The 23668-nt window shown below is 39.0% G+C and overlaps 1 protein-coding gene across 5 annotated transcripts in view; it reads right to left on the reverse strand.

Annotated features, from left to right (window-relative positions):
• FANCI (FA complementation group I) overlaps nucleotides 1-23668 on the reverse strand; it is a 91106-nt gene that overhangs the window by 66496 nt on the left and 942 nt on the right. For 4 of the 5 annotated variants that reach the window (XM_047735813.1, XM_047735815.1, XM_047735814.1 and 1 more), the window contains exons 2-10: nucleotides 20989-21091; nucleotides 10934-11006; nucleotides 6661-6791; nucleotides 6080-6236; nucleotides 5943-6000; nucleotides 3793-3834; nucleotides 3345-3468; nucleotides 2796-2881; nucleotides 946-1072 (exon numbers count right to left, since the gene is read on the reverse strand). In XM_047735813.1, coding sequence (XP_047591769.1) covers nucleotides 946-1072; nucleotides 2796-2881; nucleotides 3345-3468; nucleotides 3793-3834; nucleotides 5943-6000; nucleotides 6080-6236; nucleotides 6661-6791; nucleotides 10934-11006; nucleotides 20989-21072 — 882 coding nt within the window. In that variant the 5' untranslated portion in view covers nucleotides 21073-21091. Of the gene's footprint in view, nucleotides 1-945; nucleotides 1073-2795; nucleotides 2882-3344; nucleotides 3469-3792; nucleotides 3835-5942; nucleotides 6001-6079; nucleotides 6237-6660; nucleotides 6792-10933; nucleotides 11007-20988; nucleotides 21092-23668 lie in introns of those variants that run through there. The other variant, XM_047735816.1, reaches the window with a different exon arrangement.

Raw genomic sequence — 23668 nt, forward strand, 5'->3', positions numbered from 1 at the left:
AATAGGGAAACCAAGTACAAGGAGAGCCTTGGATAGCAGTGCTCAAAGGGTCATGTCAGAAGGACACAGAAGCCAACGCAAGGATCCACCTAGCCAAATATGGGTCTCATCTGGAGTACTGAATAATGAATACAAGGAACTAAAGAAGGTTAGTGAGTGCATAACAGATAAGGGGGGGCGAGGCTTTTTTCACGGAAGCCAGCTAGTAATGTAGAAAGAATAAGAGACTTGGAAATTTATTTTAATTCTACCATTTTGCAACTCCCCATATAATTACTGATTAACACTAATAGTCAGTAGATGGGAAAAAGAAAACCACTGTGTAAAAGGCTAAGGAAAAGGATTTTCACGTGATCTAAATTATAAACCCACAGATCACTTTCTAATTACAAAAGGAAACCTAGATCTTTGCAATTGAAGAAAACCGATGGTCACTGTCTTAACCAAAAGATGAAACAGGAAAAAACAGGTCCTTTACCTGTACACTTAATATTCTTTAAGAATTCAAAACACTTTTAATTTTATTCTTACTACCTCACACATATGTAATGATGAATGACTTAGTTTCACAAAACTCCATAATACGCTACTAGAAATAGGCACTCTCCCAATTCTCAAATGGAGAAAGAGGAGAGGTCAAGGTTGAAGCTCGCCTAGGACAATGATGGGAGTTATGATGTAATGTTAAGTTTCCTGCTGAACAGTCCTCATCTTTTTTTTCTTTTTAAACACTCAAACATTTAAGCATGGTGTTAAAATGGAACTTGCTTAAGAATGTGGTGATGTATATTTTCTACTTTCAAAGTAAAAGGCATCCCCTAGATCTAGGGCCACTATACAATGCTTCCACTCGTCTCCTGTCATTAACGGGCATCAAAGAGGCCTGAGTTTACACATCCCTGTTCCATAGAGAGCTCTTGGGTCACCGAAGGAGTCTGCGGTTACCTTTAGGTGTTTCAGGAGCTCTCTGCCTAGTTCACAGTCCAGTTTGACGGCAAACACAATGTGTAGAATAATGGTGCCTTCCACATGACGCAGTTCACCTGATGGCACGGTAACAAGGTCCAACAGCCTGAAAGATTCAACAGAAAGGTATGAGCTAGTTTGAGCAAGAGACAAGAGTGTAGGTACTCTGATGAACTCAAGTTGAACTCATACTGGAGGCAGGAAGTGTAAATTCTACTGCCTCATTCCTAGCTTCTTTATAACAAAACTTCCTGAAAGCATGAATTGTCTATCATCAATTCCACTTCTTTACCTGTTCTCCATTAAATCCAATTCACCCAGGCTCTGTCCCCTCTCTACCCACTCCCTTCAATGCCTTTTGACTATGCTTGCAAGGGTTACAAATGACCTCTACGTTGCCAAAACCTATAATCAAGTCGCACCTTAATTAATACCCCCGCAGATAGGACACAATTGACCACTTCTTTCTTGAAACACCCTCTTCTCTTCTAGGGCACTGTCACTGAATTCTTCTCCATTTCTTTTTTTTTTTTTTTTTGGCTGGCTCATCCTCCCTTTAAATGGTGGAATGCTGCTAAGTTCAGTCATGGGTTTTCTTCACAATTTCCTTAGGACTCCCTATCCAGTCCCATGGTTTTAGTTCTTTCCAATATCTAATCTCTAGACTGTCTGCTTAATACCTCCATATGGGATGCTAATGTACATCTCAAACTTAACATGGTTAAAACTGAACTTATTTTGTCCTACACATGCTTTTCCATCAGTTTTTCCTAAATCCGTATATAAGATCACCTTATAATCAGGTGCTCAAGGCACGTAACAAAAAGTCACCCTACAGTAGAAGTGGTAGGCTACAATCAGATTAACAGCATGAGCTCTACAGCCCTGGGTTGAAATCTCAGCTCCACTGCTATATCATCTTGGGTTATCCCTTCATTTCTCCATGCCTCAGTTTCCGCATGCATTAAGTAGAGGCAAAATAGGGCTGTTGTGAGGTTTAGGTGCTTAGAACAGCACCTGGCACAGGTAAACACTCTACAAATATTTGCTTTAGGAAAAATCTTTTTCAGGGGCTCCTGGGTGGCTCAGTCAGTTAAGCGTCTGCTCAGGTCATGATCCCAGGGTCCTAGGGTCGAGCTCTGCATCGGGCTCCCTGCTTGGAGGGGTGTCTGCTTCTCCCTCTCCCTCTGTGGCTCCCCCTGCTTGTGCTCGCTCTCTGTCAAATAAATAAGTAAAACCTTTAAAAAAAAAATCTTTTCCAGACATGCCAAGCTGTGTCCTGCATTCATACTAACTATTCCACGAGCTGAGAATGTTCTTTTCTCTGATCTACATAACGTGGCTCTTATCATTCAGGCTTCACTTAAAGTAACACCCTCTTCAAGAGGTTTTTCTTGACCGCCACTCTAAAGTAGCTACATTGTCACTATCATGTCATCCATTTGAGTTATCTGCATAGCACTTTCTAGTATTTTTCTATTTTATTTCCTGTTCTCTTCTCACCAATATTTAAACTCTTTGAAAGCAGGGAGCTTGTCTGACTGCTTCAACACTACAGTTCCAGGGCCAAATAGTCCCTGGCACAGAGTAGACACTTCATAAACAGCTTATAACCTTGCAACTTCCACAACAACTACCTCTGTTCTCCTGGAGAGCTGTAAATAAGGTAGGTGAGGAGGCTGGCTGCTTTAGGACTGAGCAGCTCAGAGAGGACTAGGGAAGTTCTGTGCTAAGGTGAAGGTAGGGACTGAAAGGTTAAATAAGAGGAAGTCAAACACATAAAAGACACATCTGTCAAAATGACTTTATTTCTGTACTGTATTACTCACTCATCACCACTCTGTTCCTCATTGTGTCGCTTATCTAGCTCGTTGAAGAAAGCTATGATTCCTTCCAAAGCCCTCCTTCTGCTTCCCTGAAAAAATACAAAAAAGGTAAGTTCTCCCCATAAACAGCAAGGTCACCAAGTTGAACTTAAACTACTCTTCAGCTTAGAGGATTCTCAAATATGAACCTAAATAGGTAAATTACAACCTAAAGTCACACTAAGGATTTACAGAACACTTTTACAAGTTGAGATTGGGTTTGAAATGCATCTTAGTGTCAGACTTAAGGGGCCAATAGTCCACACTTTCTTGAGATCTTTATCTCTTCTGCTAACACACACACTCAATGTGGGAATACAAGAGACATGCGTATTTTCATTGGCCAAGGAGCATGACCCTTTTACCCATCATATCATCAGACACGAAATGAAAGCATCTATGCCCTAGCATGTAAATCAAGAGTAAGGATAAGCTGAATGGCCCTAACTGATCATTCCACTAGAGTTAAAAAAAAAAAAAAAAAAAATACATACACACACTTTTTATTTATACCTTTGAGGAGAGAACTAGAAGCTGATAGACCAGAGGTGGTATTTCTTGAAGATTCAACTTGCCAAACATCCTCAACACTTTTTCCACCACAAATTCCACCTCTTCTGCAGTCAGAGGGACATCCCTGTGGATCAAAGACTCTGAAGGTCAGAGCTACGGCCTAATTTGGGAGACATTAGAATATTATAACTGCCTCTTTGGTTTTTATCTAAGAGAGAACCATAAAAGGGGCCAAAAGCTTTACATAAGCAAAGTCACATTGGAAAAAAATCATAGTTCTACTTTAAATAAGCAATTAAAGTAAAAAAGGGAGAAAATTCTGTAACAGAAAAGAGGTACCAATACTCTTACTTGGGGGAGAGTAGTGTTTGAGCTTGCTAAACTTCAATTTCTAACCGACAAGTTCACACAGCAAGGAAAAATGAGAAAAGGGAATAATGATGCTTACTTGAACATGGAGGTAAGTTGGATTACATACTGCTGATCCCATCTGGTTAAAGAAAATGACAAAGAATATGAAAGTTCATCTCAATTTAACTCATTTGCATATTACTATGTAAAATTAATAAGGAGGGAAAAAATTAAGGTCATTTCAAGTTTGATTGGGTTCCACTGGAAAACAAGATCAAAGACTCAATGAAGTAACAGCTTTTAACCTACAAAACTACAAAAATCAAAGTCTGATGATATTCAATGCTGGGAATTTTGGGGAAACAAATGCTCTCCATATACTATTTTAGAGAGTGTATACTGATATAACCCTTCTGGAAAGATAAGCTGGCAATAATTATCAAGTTTAAAAATACACATAACCACAGATCCCCTCAAATTAGTATTAGAAATATATCCCGAGTACAGGCTTATAAAAAGTCACCTAGATGTAAGGATGTTCATTGCAATACTTTTTATAATAGCAAAAAACCAAATAACTATATATTATTTATTGGGAAAAAAACCACTCTTAACAATTAGAGATTAGCCATTTATAACAGAATAGTATGAAACTATTGAAAAGAAGATGTAGGGGCACCTGGGTGGCTTAGTCAGTTAAGCGTCTGCCTTTGACTCAGGCCATGATCCCAGGGTCCTGGGATTGAGCCCTGCGTTGGGTTCCCTGCTCAGAGGAGAACATATTTCTCTCTTTCCTCCAGCTTGTGCTATCTCTCTCTCTCTTTCAAATAAATAAAATCATTTTTTAAAAAAGGAACGATGTAGAGTTGTGTATACTGACACAAATTTAAATGAAAAATGCAAGGTATATTACAATATGTACCAAATAAACTCTTTAGTGTATTAAAAACGAATGAGGGATGCCTGGCTGGCTCAGTTGGAGAAGCATGTGATTCTTGATCTCAGGATCGAGTTTGACCTCCCCCATGTTAGGTATAGAGATCATTTAAAAATAAAATCTTTAGAGGCGCCTGAGTGGCTCAGTTGGTTAAGCAACTGCCTTCGTCTCAGGTCATGATCCCAGGGTCCTGGGATCGAGTCGTGCATTGGGTTCCCTGCTCGGTGGTAAGCCTGCTTCTCCCTCTTCTGCTCCCCCGGCTTGTGCTCTCTTTCTCTCTCTCTGTCAAATAAATAAAATCTTTAAAAAAGAAAAAAAAAAAAAATCCTAAAAAAATTTTTTAAATTTAAAAACAAATGAGTGAATATATACTTAAAATTAGGTATGTTAAGGATCTTATATAAAGAACCATAAAAGCTGTTATTTCTGATTGGATGCTCCCTTCTGTTTCTTTTTAATGTACCCAAATGTAATCACTGTATTACACAACTTAGTATTCTCTTTATTTCACGGACTATAGTAAGGATTTTTTACCTTTGATGGTTTTATATATTTCGCTTTAATGGGTTTAAATTTCATGGAGTGGCTCTACCTTAACTTACATAGGTTACATACCATAATAACTTACATTTCTCTATTATTATATGCTTAAGTGGGTCACAATCTTCTGGGTTGAACATGTTCATGTAATAAGATTTCTTATTATGCTGGAGTCTTTCCTTAGGGTAGCTTCCCATATTTCTGGCTTAAAGGTACAACCATTAATTATATATATCCCGCTCATTTAAAAAAAATATAAAAGATATAGCAGCAGGGTGATTTCTCAGCCTTAAGGACCTTAGGGCTCCAAATAAAGCTAGAGGACAAAACTGTGTTAAGATGAAAGTCAAGTAGAGGCGCCTGGGTGGCTCAGCGGGTTAAGCTTTTGCCTTCGGCTCCGGTCACGATCTTAGGGTCCTGGGATTGAGCCCCGCATCGGGCTCTCTGCTCAGCGGGGGCCTGCCTGCCTCCCCCTCCTCTCTCTGCCCGCCTCTCTGCCTACTTGTGATCTCTGTCTGTCAAATAAACAAAATCTTTAAAAAAAAAAAAAAAGATGAAAGTCAAGTAAATAGAAACTATATGGAATCTTAGAAAGTATAGCAAATAATCTCTCAAAAATTCATCACAAACTATATAAAGGGTTTTACACTGTACATTATAAACAAACTAACAGACTGAAGACTTAGTGATACAAATTCCTGAAATAAACAGTAATCCCTTTTTTGGCCACTTGCACATCTGAGAAACTGCTACACATTAGTAAGACTCACCTGCCAGAACACAGGGTGTTAATCAACTGCTTCTTACATTCCTCCCCACTTAGCTCACCTAGAAATGCAAAATACACTGAGAAATAAATTTGATTAAGTAACTAGCAAAAAAGCCACTAAATGTGGAAGAAAATTACCTTTTCCATAATCTAGATTTTCCTTGTTGGCAACAAGGGCAGTGAGAATAATGGGTAATAACTCCAAAGATTTTCCATTTGTCAAGCTGCTCTCTTTGATAGCACCAACAAACTCCTTGGCCAATTCAACCAGTAATGATCCTGGAAAATTGTGAGCCTAAAAGTTTATGGGATAAAGAAAATGTTAAGCAGAAATCCAGATGTTTAGTATCTCCACAAAATAGTGTCTCTTGCTAAATTAACAGAACTGGTACTGAAACGCAGAACTGGTCCTATAAGGGATCCAAGAGAGCGACTGCTCTGGTACAAACTTATAAGATTTCAAAGGTCAGAATCCTCCATCAGTTCTCCAGTGTCTTCAAATACTCTTCAAAGATACCAGATGTCCACAATATCAGAAATTAACAAAACATGGGCTTATGGCCCATCCATCATCTATTCCGTTTAACAGTAGTTCTTATTCATAAGTAAGAATTATGTAGGCTAGGTTTGGCACGTTTAAGTTTACCCTCCCTTAACAAATTACAAGCCCCATTCCCAGATCCACCCAAAACCAAAAAAGCTTTTGTTTCCCATCTTACCTCTAGCATTAGTAATCCTATGATCTCAGATGCTACTTCTTTCTGCAAGTCCCCCGACTCCACTAAGTGGATACAACATATGTATATCTTAAGTCTCCTCAGAGCTCCAGCCTCCTCAGAGCAGGGGGAACCTTATTGTTTTAAACGAGTAGTACAGAAACAAATAAAGGAAGAAATCTTAGAAAGTCGAAGGGCAAACAGGAAAAACAAACAGCAATATGGTTTTAATACAGAAGTAGAATTATCAAACTACTGATTACTAGAATGTTTAGAACAGCAATATTTAGAGCTTTATAAGAATACTTAAATGAGACAGATGATTGAAATGCGATCTTTTTTTTTTCCTCCTACAGCATTAATTTGTAAAACAAATTCATAGTGAAAAAGGAGAAATACCTTCTAATACACCTTAGAGCCTTTTGGGGCCCAGTAACCCAAATTAAACGTCTTTAACATATTCCACTTCAAAACATAACTGAGTAATGCCAGCAGGAATGGCAGAATAATAAAGACCTCAGAAAATCCTTCCCTCCATAAAAGCAGTAAGAAAACTGACAAAGATAATGAAAACCATCAACAACAACAATCCTGGGAGGGGAAAATAGGATCTGATTTCCAGAGTTCCCACAAAATATCTTTTAAAAGGTCCCCAAGAGTATGGCCCATATACAGGAGAAAAAAGAATAGAAATTAACACACAAGCCACAAACTGATAGATCTGCAAGACACATATCTAATAAACAACATGTATCCAGAATAAGTAAAGAAATCTTAAAACAAAAATAGGAAAACACACAACCCAATTCTTAAAATGGACCAAAGATCTAAACAGGCAAAAACGAAAACAAAACAAATAAAAAAAAAACCCAAACCCTATGGATGGCAAGTAAGCCTACAAAGACATGCTCAACGTAATTTTCCGTTAAGGAAGTAAAAACGCAAACAACTATTAAATACCACTGCCTACCTACCGGAACGGCTACAATCCAGAAACCCTGACCCCGCCAAACGCCAGCGGCCACGCAGAGCGCGGGGGGGCACAGCGAGGCGACCACTTTGGAAGACAGGTTGGCAGTTTCTTACAAAGTTAAACACAAACTTGCCATAGGTCCCTGAAGCGATCACACTCCCAGGTAATTCACCTCAGCCAATTAAAACTTAGGGCAACACAAAAACCTATTTGCTGAAAACCAATGTTTACCACAGCTTTGCTCATTGTCATCAAAAAACCAGAAGCAACCACGTTGTCTTTCGGTAGGTGAACGGATGAACTGTGGACCCCCATACAATGGGGGACTGTTCGGTGATAAAAGGACTGAGCTCCTGACTCACACGACATGAATAAATTTTAAATGCATTTTGTCAGGTGAGTGAACACAGATCAAAACAGCTACATGTTGAGCGCCTGGGTGGCTCAGTCGGTTAAGCATCTACCTTCAGCTCAGATCATGATTTCAGGGTCCTGGGATCGAGCCCCGCATTGGGCTCCCCGCTCAGTGGACCCTGCTTCTGCTTCCCCTCTGCCTGCTGCTCCCCCTTGTGCTCTCTCTGCCAAATAATAAATAAAATCTTAACAACAACAACAAAAAAAATAACAACCACACACATACACAAACCCCAGCTACAGGTTGTGTGATTATAGTCACGTGACATTCTGGGAAAAGCAGAACTGTAGGGGACAAAAAACCCAGGTGAGTGGTTGACGGGCTGGGGGAAGGGAAGTGGGCAACTGCAGAGGGGAGGCCTGGGGGAGTTTCAGGTGATGGGATTATCCTGTAGGATCCTGGCGTGCTGGATACAGAATCCTAAGTACTGCTAAATGCATAGAACTTGACAGCCCGGAGAATGAGCTTTAACACATGCACATGAAAAAAAAATAATTGGGCGCCTGGGTGGCTCAGTGGGTTAAGCCACTGCCTTCGGCTCAGGTCATGATCTCAGGGTCCTGGGATCGAGTCCCGCATCGGGCTCTCTGCTCAGCAGGGAGCCTGCTTCCCTCTCTCTCTCTCTCTCTGCCTGCCTCTCTGTCTACTTGTGATCTCTCTCTGTCAAATAAATAAATAAAATCTTTAAAAAAATAATAATAATAATAATCATCCCAAGGGGCGCTCAGTCAAGCTCTCTCTCTGATGAAAATCTAAAAACTGATGAATAAAATCTTAAAAAAAAAAAAATAAAAGGCATCCAATTTGAAAAACAAATAAAAGTATCCCTATTCATAAATGACATAATCATGTTTATAGAAAACCCTAAGGTAGACTCAAAAAAATAAATTGTTAGAGGGCGGCACCTGGCCGGTCAGTCGGTGGAACATGTGACTCTTCTTGATCCGGGGGTCGTGAGTTTGAGTCGCATGTTAGGAGCAGGGATTACTTTTTTTTTTTCTAGATTTTATTTATTTATTTGACAGAGAAAGAGAGCACAAGTAGGGAGAGCAGCAAGCAAAGGCAGAGGGAGAAGCAGACTCCTCTCCAAGCAGCCAGCCTGATGCAGGGCTCGATCCTAGGGTCCCAGGATTAGGACCTGACCGGAAGGCAAACGCTTAACTAAGCCACCAAGGTGCCCCTTTTGAGATTATTTTAAAATAAAATCTTATCTCAGGGTCCTGAGATTGAGCCCGACATGGGCTCTGTGCTAAGTAGGGATCCTGCTCCAGATTCTCATTCTCTCTCCGTCTGGCTCTCCACCCACCTGCCCATTCTCTCTCTCTCTCTTTCTCCAAATAAATAAATTTAAAAATATAATCTTAAAAAAAAGTCTACTGCATTTCCATATACTAACAATGAACAATTAGATGACTAAATTAAGAAAATTCCATTTACAATAGCATCAAAAAAATAGAATACTTAGGAATAAATCTTAAAAAAGTATGTATAAGACTTATATTCTGAAGATTATAAAATACCACTGGAAGAAATAAAGAGAACCTAAGTAAATGGAAAGACATTCCATGTTCATGTAATGGAAGACTTAGGCCAAGATAGCAGGATTTCTCACATTCACGCACAGCTTCAACACAATTCTACTAAAACCCCAGCTTCCCTTTTTTCAGAAACTGACAAGCTAATCTTAAAATTCATATGAAAACACAAGGGACCTGAATATCCGAAAAAATCCTGAAAAAGAAAAACTAAGTTGGAGGACTCAAACTTCTCGATTTTAAAACTTACTACAGCAATACAGTAATCAAGACAGTGTGGTGCTGACGTAAGGAGACATACAGATTAAGGGACTAGAACCTTGAGTCTAGACATAAGCCCTCACATTTCTGGGCAACTGATTTTCAGTAAGAGTTCTAGTGAAAACAAGACAAGACGAAGCTGGACTCCCACATCACACCACATACAAATATAAACTCAAAATGGATCAAAGATCTAAATGTAAAGCTAAGGCTATAAAACTTTGAAAACAAAACATGGATTTAAATCTTCATAACTTTGGACTAAGCAATGGTATCTTAGCTAAATCACTCAAAGAACAAGCTATAAGAAACTAAAATGGAAGTCAAAAAACTTTGTGCTTCAAAGCATACTATCAAAAAAGAGTGAAAAACAACCCCAAATGGGAGAAAATGTTTGCAAATCATATATTTAATAAGGGACATGTACCTAGAACATATCAAGAACTATTACAACTCAATAATAAAATGACAACCCAATTTTTTAAAGTGCAAATTATCTGAATAAAGAGTTCTCCAAAGAAGATGCAGAAATGGTCAGTAAACACCTGAAAGGATGCGCCACATCATGAGCCCTCAGAGAAACGCTTATCAAAACAACAGCGAGATACCACCCCTAGCCCCTAGTATGGCTACCATGAGGAAGACAGTAAGAAGGTTGACAAGGATATGGAGAAACCATCATCCTCCTTCAGTGCTGGTGGGAACATAATATAGAAGACAACCAAGATATTCCAAGTCATTAAGCCCCAGAGCTCCTTTGCCCCTCGTTAATAAGCACAGGTTAAGTACTAAACATTCTGTTTTCTTCTCCACAATTCTTAAAGCACAAGGAAACCAAAGTGATTTCATGAAAATGCGTCCTTTATAGGCCCCCAAACCAGTGATACAATCTCAAATATCCACTTCAATCCCCTTAAGTAAAATTATTTGAGTCCGTAAGACAGGAGGCTACTTGCCTTAGTTGATTTTGTGAATATCCCAAATCACAGAAAAGTCTCAGTGCGGCTTCAAACAGTAAGAAAAGCAGCAACATGTGTCCAAAGTAAACCAATCTAATGAACCCAGGCAGGCAGAAGTGGCATGAATTATTACCTTTGAAGATGGCTCGCAGGAGCGCTCCTGCAGCTCTTCCTTTTACGGCCTGATTCTGAAGGAGATTAGCCAGCTGCAACGAAAGAAAGAAAAAGCTTCAAGTTTCTGGCAACAATTTCTCTATCCCAATGGCCTAAAGTCCCAATATGAATCCTCTGTCAGGTTCACCCCCTTCAGAGACTTCAGGTATCACAAACACCACGGACTTAGAACAGCACAGAACTTAACAGGATGCACGGCTGTCAAGACTGAAATTTATTTGTATCTTCACTCTATAATGTCGAAGTACAACAGAACTAACTAAAGAGAAAAGAGCACAGTGATAGGATACTCTCTTCTTCTTTTTTTTTTTTTTTAATACATCTTACTCCTGTAGAGAATGGCTGGTGGGGTGGGGCTTAAAAGTGAAAGAGGGGTATGTTAGGAGACTGCCAACAGTGTTCAAAAGTGAGAGATGGTAGTGGCCTAGCCCAAGAGCAGTGGAGATATTACTGGTTGGACTGTGCCTGCAACATTAATGTTGTTGGGGCGCCTGGGTGGCTCAGTGGGTTAAGCCTCTGCCTTTGGCTCAGGTCATGATCTCAGGGTTCTGGGATCGAGCCCTAAATTGGGCTCTTTGCTCAGCAGGGAGCCTGCTTCCCCATCCCCTCTCTCTGCCTGCCTCTCTGCCTACTTGTGATCTCTGTCTGTCAAATAAATAAATATCTTAAAAAAAAATTAATGTTGGAGTTCTGACCTACAGGACCTCAGAATGTGACCTTATTTGAAAATAGGGCTGTTGCAAACGTAATTTGTTGAGGTCATTACAGTTGGTGCAAATACGACTATCCTCATAAGAAGGGGAATCTTGGACACAGAGACAGATACGCAAGTGTGCTGGGTGAAAACGAAGCAGAGAGCAGGGTGACAGAAGTGCAGGAACACCAGAGATTGTCACCAACCCCTGGAAGCTAGATGAGATTCTCACAGCCTCAAAGAAACCAACACTGCCAGCACTTCGATCCTGGACTTTGAATTTCCAACCAGAAAAATAAATTTTTATCATTTAAGGTCCTCAGTTTATAATACTTTTATAGTTGGCAGCCCTGGCAAACTAAAAAAGAAGAAGCAGACTAAAGATATATTTGACAGCTCAAATTAGTAGGACTTTGCTGTGGTCTGAATGTTTATGTCCCCCCCTAAATGCACATGTTGGAATCCTAATGCCTGATGTGATAGTATTTGGAAATGGGACTTTTGGAGATAATTAGGTCATAAGGGGAGAACTCTCATGAATGAGATGAGTCAATTAAGAGATCCCACAGAGCTCCCTGGCTCCTTCCACCATGTGAGCATACAACATGAAATCTGCAATCCAGAATAGGGACTTCATCTGACAATACTGGCACTCTCATCTCTGAATTCTAGTCTCCAGAACCATGAGAAATAAATGTTCCTCATTTGTAACTCCACATATGAGTTAGAGCATATAATTATCTTTCCCTTTAAGTGACTTATTTCACTTAGCATAATGCCTTCTACTTCCATCCACATCATTGCAAATGGCCAAGATTTCTTTTTCTTTTTTATTTTTTTGATGGCTTAGTATTCCATTGAGTATATATACCACATCATCTTTATCCATTCATTTGTCAAGGGGCATCTGGGCTCTTTACATAGTCTGGCTATTATGGACATAGCTGCTATAAACATTGAAACCCTTACACTTCTTGAAACAATTTCAGTTTCATTAGAAAGCAGTGTGGCATGGGGAAAAAAAAGAAAACTGGACCTAGACTCAGATGATGAATCCTGGCCATGCCATTTACCGGCTTCATGATCTCAGTCAAGTTATTTGACTGTATGTGTCTCCATTTCCCTACCTCCAAGGACAGTTAGGAGGATTCAATTAGATGACACACCGAGAACTCTGTCCTTGCTCTCCTTCCTCCCTCCACTTACATGATCTTTCCTCTTCCTTTTTGACTTCATGCTTTTTACTGCATTTTAAAACACAAAAGTAAACGAAATAAGATTTTGTATCCTTGTCGTGTCAGACGGCTTTAACATTTTTCTTTTAATTGGTAGACTGCAACTATCAAGTTAACGCACAGTCCAGATACAAACGTTTTTTTTCCTAAATAGAACAGCCCTCATTTTGCAATGTCTGATGTTTCCTCATGATTATACAGAGTTTCCTCATGATTATACAGGTGATACGGTGTCCTTCTCATAGTGTCACACCCAGAGGCATGTGATGTCCGTCTATCCCTCACCGGTAATACTAATTCTGGTCACTTGGTCAAGTGCTTTGCTTCATTTTCCCACTTTATAGTTACAACCAGCGAGCAGTTTGTAGGGGGACACTTTGACCATGCACATATCCTGCTCCTCATCTAGTTTTCCCCTTGTATAATGGAAAAGCTCAACGACAACCACCATTACGAGGTTATAGAAGTCAATATCACCAGGAATGACATAGACATCATGAGCCCAGCAATACAATACACTTGGAAAAGGCAAGCCACCATTTCGGGGGTCCCTCTACCAGGGATGAATGACCTCAATCCAATCATGAGACACACCAGACAGGCACCAACTGAGGGACACTCAGCACAATAACTGATCAATACTCTGCAGGGTTATTAAGATCATGAGAAAAACAGACTGAGGAACTGCTGCAAACTGCAGAAAATCAGGGAAAAATAACAAGTGCAATGTACTATGCTGAGTGGGATTCTTGGGGGAAAAAATGACATTAATGGAAAAACCACCATGCAGAGTTTGAATAGGGTCTTTAGGTTTGCTAATGGTATCGTGCCCATGTTAATTTCTTGATTCTTAAAATTCTGACTAAGGTTATGTAAGATGTAAGATGCTAGATGCTATGGGAGGGATACACAAAAATTCTCTGTATTATTTTTACAACTTTTCTGTAAGTCTAAAAGTAGCTCAAAATAAAAAGCAAAAAAACAAAAACAAAAAAATTCCCTGGATTTAGCATCCACTGGTTTCTTGCCTGATCCAATCTTCATCATGACAGCTGCAAAATGACGATTTTCTAATGCTAGCACAGTAAGCAAGAGACTGTTCCTTCTACCCATTTATTTTTTTATTATCAGTATGGAATCACAGATTTATTTTTCAATGTCTTATAATTCATAACTGAACTTAATTATTTTGATGTTCTAATAGTCTCAGATGTAGGTGATGGAACCCCTCCGAGCTAGCTTGTATGTCATTGTGACTTGCCCTCATTTTTTCTGAGCACTTCTTTACTTTCTGGCTTAGCAAGATGTTCCAGGCTCATTTTGTATCTATCAAGCACCCCTCTTAAAATCAGCCATTTCTCTGAAAAGCCCTGGTTCCTTGTAGTGGGGAATGATTATTAGAGACCAAAGATCTAATTCATGGCTGTGCTTGTTACTACTGTGGCATGTTTGGTGCCTCATCTTAGTTCTTTCAGTGAACAGAGCTTTAAAACACACACACACACACACACACACACACAGGTATGTATATGTATATGCAAATACATAACAAATATACATGTGTGGATATGCATATATGTCATTAAGCTCATATCAGCACTTCCATTTCTAATTTATCCCCACAGCGTTCTTTCTTGCCTTCCTATATCCTGTATTTACCCCTAGTACCACAGTAAAAATGCTGACTCCCAACCTCAACACATTTACTGAACTCTGTATTACATCTAAAAATCATTTCAGAAGTGCGCTGCCCATATCATCACATTAAATAATCCTTTTTTAAAAAGTTCACAGTTTATTTGTATTTCTTCCTTCAATCCTCTGCCCAAGACAGAGGGTATATAGTCAAATACTTGGATTAGCTTTTTTTTCCCACCTCCCCACCTTCAGTATGGTTATGGAACTCTTCCTGAGTTTCTTTTTGTAACGATACACAGATATATGTACGCTTTACTTCCCTTCTTTCTTATATAAAAGGTAGAATAATACACATTTTTCATTTTGCCTTTTTAACTTAGTATCTTCTGGAAATCACTATCAGTCCCTATTGAACTTCATTCTTTTTTAGAGTCAAAGAACCACCTTGTGCATAATATAATTTCATGTTGTTGGAGGTACGTCTTTAGGGTAGTCCTAGAAGTGGGATGAGTGTTGAGTGAAAATGTATTTAAGTAGTTTTATTAGATAGCATCAAATTCTAATCATGGTCTTACCCATTTCTGCATTCCTACCAGCAATGCATGAGTGATTGTTTCCTCAATCTCACCAAGAGTATATAGACAAGATGTTCACTTTTTTCCCTACTCTGACAGATAAGAAATAGTAGCCGTTTCATTTTAATCTTTATTCTCTTATGAGCGGAGCATCTTCCCCTCCCCCCAAGATTTTATTTGTCAGAGAGAAAGAGAGAGTACAAGCAGGGAGAGTGGCAGGCAGAGGGAGACGCAGGCTCCCCGCTGAGCAGGGAGCCCCATGCAGGTCTCCATCCAGGACCCTGGGTTCATGGCCTGAGCCAAAGACAGACTTAAACCAACTGAGCCACCCAAGCATCCCTGGAGCATCTTATGTTTACAGCCGTTTTTATGTTTTCCTGTGATTATCCTCCTCATTCATTTTGCTCTTTTTCTATTGAGCTTTTTGCTCCCCCCAAATTATTTTGAATTATTATGAATTAGGGATCTTAATCCTTTATCTATAATACATTCCAAACATGTTCTCCCAATTTGTCATTTGTGTTTTGATCCTGTATTCATTTGTGTTTTGATTCTGTATATGGTATTTTTGGTCACGTAAATTTTACTTATATGTAGGTAAATTTACCAGTCTTTTTCTATATCTAGATTTCGAGTCCTAGAAAAGCCATCTCTGCACTGAAATTAAAAAGAGGAATCTCAACCATTTTCTTCTAATATTTAGAATTTTTTTAAGATTTTATTTATTTGACAGACAGAGATCACAAGTAGGCAGAGAGGCAGGCAGAGAGAGAGGAGGAAGCAGGCTCCCCGCTGAGCAGAGAGCCCGATGCGGGGCTCGATCCCAGGACCCTGGAATCATGACCCGAGCCGAAGGCAGAGGCCTAACCCACTGAGCCACCCAGGCACCCCTAGATTTAATTTTTAAAAAAGATTTTGAGAGAGAGAACACACACACAAGGTGGGGAGGGACAAGCAGACTCCCCACTGAGCAAAGAGCCTGAAAAGGTAGGGAGGGGCTCCATTCTAGGACTGAGACCATGACCTGAGGTGAAATCAGATGTTTAACAGCCTGAGCCACCCCAGGCACCCCAAGTTTTTTTTACATTTAGACCTGATTTATGTGGAGCTTATTCTTTAGCAGTATGTAAAGAATATACCTAATTTTACTTTTTTTTTTTTTTTTCGAATGGCTATCTAGTTGTCTCCATACCATTTATTAAATACGATCTTTGCCCCCATTGTTCGGAATACCACTTTATCATATACTAAATTTTATATGTAGTTGGGTCTATTTTGAGACTGTGTTATTCCATTACCTGTTCTTCTCTTCATGCACCAATACCGCGCTGAAGGAGAGGATTTTGGGTACGTTCAGTATCTGGTAGGGCTGGTCCTTCCTCAGAGAACTTCGATTTCAGCGTTCTCCTAGCTACTCTTGCCTATTGTTCTACATGAACTTTGTTTCTACTACGTGTAAGAAATGCTATTGATTTTTACAGAATTTTATACTCCGCTACTTTGCTCACTTCTTGCTGTAGATGGTTTGACCACAGGTTCTTCAGGGTTTTCCGGGTGTACTAGTATGACATCTGCAAAGACAGTTTTAGATCTTTTTTGCCAATCCTATGCCTTTCATTGTTTTCTCTAGTTTAACTGCATTGGCTAACAGACCGGGACAATGTTAAACCGCGGTGGACAGAGCAGACATACTGCCTGGTTCCTGGTCTCAGTGGTCTCATTATCATGCCTCTAGGGTTTCCGATTAAGATGCTGACTTTAGGATATGTTTTACCAAGATAAGGAAACAGGCACGTACTCCTATTTTCTCAAGGAGTTTTTACCAGGAATGGGTGAATTTTGTCAAAGACATTCCCTGACTTGTGAAGATAATCACAGGGGCTTTTGAGTAATATACTTTCTAACACTGAACCAACTTTGTACTCTGGCATTATTCCACTTGGTCATGACTGATTTTCTTTTCATCTGATATTGGAATATGTCCCCTAGTATTTAAGATTTTTGCATCCATGTTTATAAGTGAAGAGGCCCTTTAATTTCCTTTTTCTATGCTATCTTTATCAGGTTTAGAATATCAACATTATGCATCTAGAAGTTTTCCTTATGTATATACATTTTTTTCCATGTTATATATGCTGTCAAAAAATTCTGTAGCATTGAGACTATCTCTAATTTCTGATTTTTAAGAGTTTGGTGGAAGTCCCCTGTGAAATTATCTGGGCCTGGTGTTTCTGTGTAAATTAACTGCTCAACTCTTTTTCTTCTATGTAAATTGGTCTCATTAAGCTTTCCATCTCAAACTGGGTCAATTTTATTAAACTCTATGCTCTTAATTATCCATTTCCTCTAGGTTTTCAAATTTATTTGCATAAATGTGTACAAAGTAGTGTCTTAGTACATTTGATATTCTGTCTTCACTAATAATTATTCCCGGGTCACCTGAGTGGCCTGGTTGGTTAAGTATCTGACTTCAGCTCAGGTCATTATCTCAGGGTCCTGGGATCAAGCCCTACCTTGGGCTCCAGGAGGAGTCTGCTTGTCCTTGTCCCTTTTCCTCTGCCCCTCCCTGAGTTCATGCTCTCTCTCAAATAAATAAAAATCTTTTAGAAAAAGGTTATTTTCCCCTTCTCATTTCTTACTTTGTACATTTGTGTTTACCACTTTTCTTTCTTGGTCAGATAATGGTTTTAACTATTTTTTCCAAAGAATTAGGATTTTGATATATTAATTTGATATACTGGTTTTCTGTTCTCTACTTGATAAGTTTCCAGTTTTATTTTAGTGGTTTCCTCTTTGTGTCTTTTGTTTACTTTGCTGCTCTTTCAAGAATTTTATTCATTTATTTTATTTCTTCTCAACTGATCTTGGTGATTTTTAAAAGTATTCTGCAGACTGTTATGTAGTGTTCTCATTATTTTTCTAGAAATCCTCTGATTTCTGTTGGTATATTCCTTTTTATCAAAAAGTTGTTTAGAAGGTATTTTACTTCCAGGTAGAAAAATCTTTCTGGGGCACCTGGGTGGCTCTGTCAGTTAAGTGCTGACTCTTGATTTGGCACAATCTAAAAAGAGGATTGGGAATCAAGCCCGGCAATGGGTTCCATGCTCAATGGGGAGTCTGCTTAAGATTCTTTCTCCCTCTCCCTCTGCCTGTCCTCTCTCTCTCTCTCAAACAAAAACAAACTACCTTTTTATTTAATTTACTTCATTTCTAATTTCTAGTTTTTACTGAGTTGTGATCAAAGAGGGTGGTTTATCTATTTCTATCTTATGGGACCTATCAACGTTTTCTTTGTGCTCTAGTATAGGACACAATAATCAATTTTTGCAAACACCTTACACATTTAAGAAGATATATACGTATTTCTTTCAAGATCTATTTAAGTAATCTCTACATTCAATAATGTGGGGCTCAAACTTACAACCCCAAGATCAAGAGTTGCATGTTCTATGACTGAGCCAGCCAGGTGCCCCGCAGATGTGTTCTCTTTTATTAAAGTATTCTCCCCATGTTTTAAATACTCTTCATATTTTCCATCTCTTTGCAATCTTTGTTTTGTTTAGGCATCTTAAAGTCTGTATTCCACTTCCACTAATTTCCTCTTTAGCAGTGTTTTGTCTACTGTTAACCATCAAGGTTTTCACTTCTAGTTTTCTGATTGTTTTCCAAATCCATCCCTTATTTCATGGATTCTCTTTCTTCACTGACATATGTGAATATGTTAAAAATCACATTAAATAGTTGTATGAACTATAACGTCCCTTTTATATTCCTCTAGTCTCTCTAAATCTTCGAATATGAATTTTCCCATTACTGGATATGTCACTCTGTCTTGTCACAGACTTCTTTTTGTGTTTTATACTTTATTCTAAGCATATCTTCTATGGACATTTTATTAAATAAAAATGTACATATTGCTAGAATACTTAACAAATTCGTAGAAGTTATTAAAAAATGACTAATATACTGGTCAACAAAATCAAGATCCAAAAAGATCTTGACAGTGAAATGAAATTAATTTAAAAAGATAATTGACAGATATAAATGTAAAATTTTGTATGTGGTTTCTGAAAACTTAACTACGGGAATTCAGAGATGATGGAAATCAGCCTAATATCAACAAATGCAAAAATAAGGTGGGGTTTTTGGTTGCTTGTAAGAGCATGAGACAACAGTATGATACTGTGGGAAAAGTTGATTCTGCATGAATGGAGAAATAAGAGAAATGTTAGTCCATTCTACTCTAGTGGTAGAAAACATGCTAAGTCCTGTGTCCAATTTAAGTATAAAACTTTTAAGGAAATATTAACAGAAATGTTCAGAAGACTGTGTCTACATTGGTGAAATTTGCTAACACTTATTCAGTACCTATTAGATATTAGATGTTTTATGTGCATTAACTCATTTCATCTTTACAAAAACCAAGAGATAGGGATCCTTCCTTGGGATAAGCAAGAATCAGAGAAGTAACTCACAGCATCTATTTATATCATGAATTTTGTTCTAGTTCTTAGTTTTACTTATAATGTTAAAACCTCTTCAAACTCCTTCTGGAAGCATTTAAAAAACACAAATTCTAAATCAATACATTAATTAAAAGCTGGCTTTAACCAAATCATAAATGTCTATAGAATGTTTCAAGCTGAAACTCATCCAGTGGGTTGTCTCAAAAATGTAGTAGAAAACCAATCCTACATAACTAAAAATAAAAACAAAAATAAAAAACGAACCAACCAATCAAAAACAGAGCCAGAGGAGCCCCTGGGTAGCTCAGTGGTTTAAGCCTCTGCCTTCGGTTCAGGTCATGATCTCAGGGTCCTGGGATCGAGCCCCGAATCAGGCTCTCTGCTCAGCGGGGAGCCTGCTTTCCCCCCTCTCTCTACCTTTCTCTCTGCCTACTTGTGAACTCTGTCAAATAAATAAATAAAATATCTTTTAAAAAAAAGTTCCCTATTAAAAAAAAAGAAAAAAACTACAACAACAAAAAAACAGAGCCAGAGCCCATCCCAACATCAACTCCCAATTAGTGTCACACATTAACAGAGATTACAAGCTAGATTTTACCTAGCTTCAATGACCACAACACAAGCATGCAAAACTTCCTTTAAAAACATAATACTCAAAGTCAGACATATATAAATGTTTAAGGTTCATGTTAAACAGGGATTCCTGGGGCGCCTGGGTGGCTCAGTGGGTTAAGCCGCTGCCTTCAGCTCAGGTCATGATCTCAGGGTCCTGGGATCGAGTCCCGCATCGGGCTCTCTGCTCAGCAGGGAGCCTGCTTCCCTCTCTCCCTCTCTCTCTGCCTGCCTCTCTGTCTACTTGTGATCTCTCTCTGTCAAATAAATAAATAAAATCTTTAAAAAAAAAAAAAAAAAAGATAAACAGGGATTCCTTTCCATGCAGGAATCTGAATAAGCTGAGATCACTTAAATGGAAAAAGGGAAATAGATATCAGGAGAGTAAGAAGATTCAAGTAATAACTTAAAAATATTTTACTGCTTATAAACTTATTTTCTTTAAGGGAAAACATTAATAAAGGGGCGCCAATAGACAAAATGTCTCACATCGATAATTAGTCAGGATATTATCTTCAAATAGGATTGCCTAAGAATCTTAAAAGTAATTTGCTTATGTAAATACAGTTGCATAAATGTTTAAATGTTATATAGTTGTAGACAAATGTCTATTTGTTGTCTGTTTCTCTTCCTCTCCCCCATTTCTTTACATTTGAATTTTTATCAAATAAATCCTTGTCTCCTAAGGAGAGTGGAGGTAGATGAAGTGGTAGAATAATTTTTCTAACATGTCCTTTGAATTTGTCATCATGCTTGACATTTGGTTTCAGCAAAACATGCTTCTTTATACTTACATCATCTTCTTTGAGGGTCTGAAGAAATTTCTGCAGTCTGTCTGGTGTTTTTTCTGCTGCTAGAGATATTATTTTCTGGTCCATTTTTGCACATACCAGGGAACTGTAAGGGAAAGTGTCAGAGCTGGATGATACTTTCAGAAGTAAACAATCTTGATTATTTTCTTTCCTTGTTAACTATTTCACACATATTATAAACCATGTATGCAGTGGGTTCTCATTAGTATGAGTACATGATTCTTAATCCAAACCAAAATAATCTGGAGAATTCCCTCGAATTTTCATATTAGAAACCTGTATTCTAATAAAGTAGTTCAACAATTTTTGCCCACATTTTTATGTTTTTTTAGCATCTACCTAGCACACTGCCTAGAACAAAGCTGATACAAAATAGTATATCAAATAATTATAAACATACACATAAGAATATGTATAATACATAATAATGATAAATGAATACATCAACAACACTGTAAATACAAAGTGCCAATTAAACGGTATAACAACAGGGCACCTGGGTGGCTCAGTCAGTTAAGCATCTGTCTTTGGCTCAGATCATGATCCCAGGGTCCTGAGATTTAGTCCTGCATTGGGCTCCCTGTTCAGTGGAGAGTCTGCTTCCCCCTCTACCTCTTCCCTCGCTTAGGAGCTCTCTCTCTCTAAAAATTTTTTAAAAATTAAAAAAAAAAAAAAAGGTATAAAAACAAATGAGAAGTTAACAAGACTAATGAAATAAATGTGTGCCTAGAGGTCAAAAAAGCTTCCCAGTAGAGAGCTTGAACTGGAACTTAGAGATTAAATTTAGATAGTCAAGATAGCCAGAGGGTGTACTTTATACACTACTGAGAAGGAGAAAGTCATGAACAAAGGCCTTCATATAAGAATCTGAAAAACCTATTTAGGGAAAATGAAGGACAGAGGTTTGAAGTTCAAGTAGGGGAGCAATGAGTACGAAGGCTAGAAAGATAGGCTGGGAATAAATGTGCAGGATTTTTTTTTTTTTTTAAAGATTTTGTTATATAATCTCTACACCCAATGTGGGGCTCGAACTCACAATCCCAAGATCAAGAGTTGCATGGTCTACCTACTGAGCCAGCCAGGTGCCCCTAAACTGTGCAAGATCTTAAATGCCAGATTAAGGGATTCAGATTTTATTCTGTAAATGATGACAACCAAAATTCTTGGAGCAAAAGAAAATCTACCCAATTCAGATTCTGCCTGTTTCCGACTGAACAAGTGCCACAATCTGGCATCAACACTTAGATTAAAGTGGGCAGAGAGCAAGGACACAGAGCAGAGACTAGGAAGTTACGGAGGGCTATTTTGGTGATGGACACAAAAGCCTGTGGTCACTCTGGGGCGTGGAAAGGAAGAGATGAAACAGAAGCCTGCTGGGAGGCGGGATTCAGTGAGCAGCTATGGGAGGGAAGGGGGGAAATGCAGACCGCTGCAAAGACCTGCTCCCCCTCCAGTATTTCTTGTCTTCCATCCCCATAAAATGTCCCACCCTCCACACAGCTACTGAAACCAGAAGCCTGGAGGACATTCTTAACAATTTCATTTTCATGCTTCACATCTGCTGCAAGTCCTCGCAATGTCACCCGCTAAACCTCTCTCGAATCTGTCTACTTCTCAGATCCACTGCTGCCACATCACTCTACAGCCACCAGCATCTGTCATCGGAACGACTACAAAAGCTTCCTAACTTGTCCCCCACACAGCAACTAAAGTAATCATTCCGAGACACAAACCAGAGGAGGTGACTGACCCTCCTTCTACCTCGGATTCTCACCTTAAAACTTCCCAGAACCCTTCCACAGCTCTCCTATTGGTCCAATATCCAGACGTCAGGATAAAAAAGCCCAGCAGGGTCTGGCCTGCACCTAAGTCCCCTTCATCACTATATACTCCTTGCTTTCAGTCCTTCCAACTCCCAAGTTCTCCTGCCACAGGCCCTGACACTTGACTTTCAGTCTGGAACTTCTACACATACCCTTCCTCTCATCCCCTGCCCCCCAGTCTTTTAATTCCTACAAATCCTTCAGATCTCAGCTCAATCTGTCCTTCCCCAGAAGCTAAGGCTAGGTTAAATGCTCCCCTATTTTTTTTTTCTCAAGATTTAGAGAGAAAGAGCAAGCGAGCAGGAGGAGAGGGGGAGAATTTCAAGCTAAATCCCGGCCCAGCCCTACCAGGACTCCATCTTACCACCCTGAGATGATGACCTGAGAAGAAAGGGACTGAGCCATCCAGGCGCCCCTAATACTCCCTTATTATATTCTTTCAAGGCAACAGCAATTTCTCTTACATCATACACCTTTAACATGACATCTGTAATTACTAGATCAAGAACTATCTCCCATTTGACTACAAACCTACAAACCTCATGAAGACAGGGAGGCATGTCTGTTTTTACCACTGATCCTCCAGTACTTAATCACAGTGCCTCCCTTGTAAGAGGAGCCCAATAAATATTTGTTGAACAAATAAATTACTTAACTCCCTACAATGAATGGCAAGCCCCTGGGCCCAGCCCTTTACATTCATTAATTTGATCCTCAGACCACCCCTGTGAAGCAGGTGCTATTAGTTTCAATTTAGATGAAGATCTTAGGGCGCCTGGGTGGCTCAGTAGGTTTAAGCCTCTGCCTTCGGCTCAGGCTCAGGTCATGATTCCCGGGTC

The sequence above is a fragment of the Lutra lutra genome, chromosome 7 (genome assembly GCF_902655055.1).
Source record: "Lutra lutra chromosome 7, mLutLut1.2, whole genome shotgun sequence".
NCBI classification, from domain to species: Eukaryota; Metazoa; Chordata; class Mammalia; order Carnivora; family Mustelidae; genus Lutra; species Lutra lutra.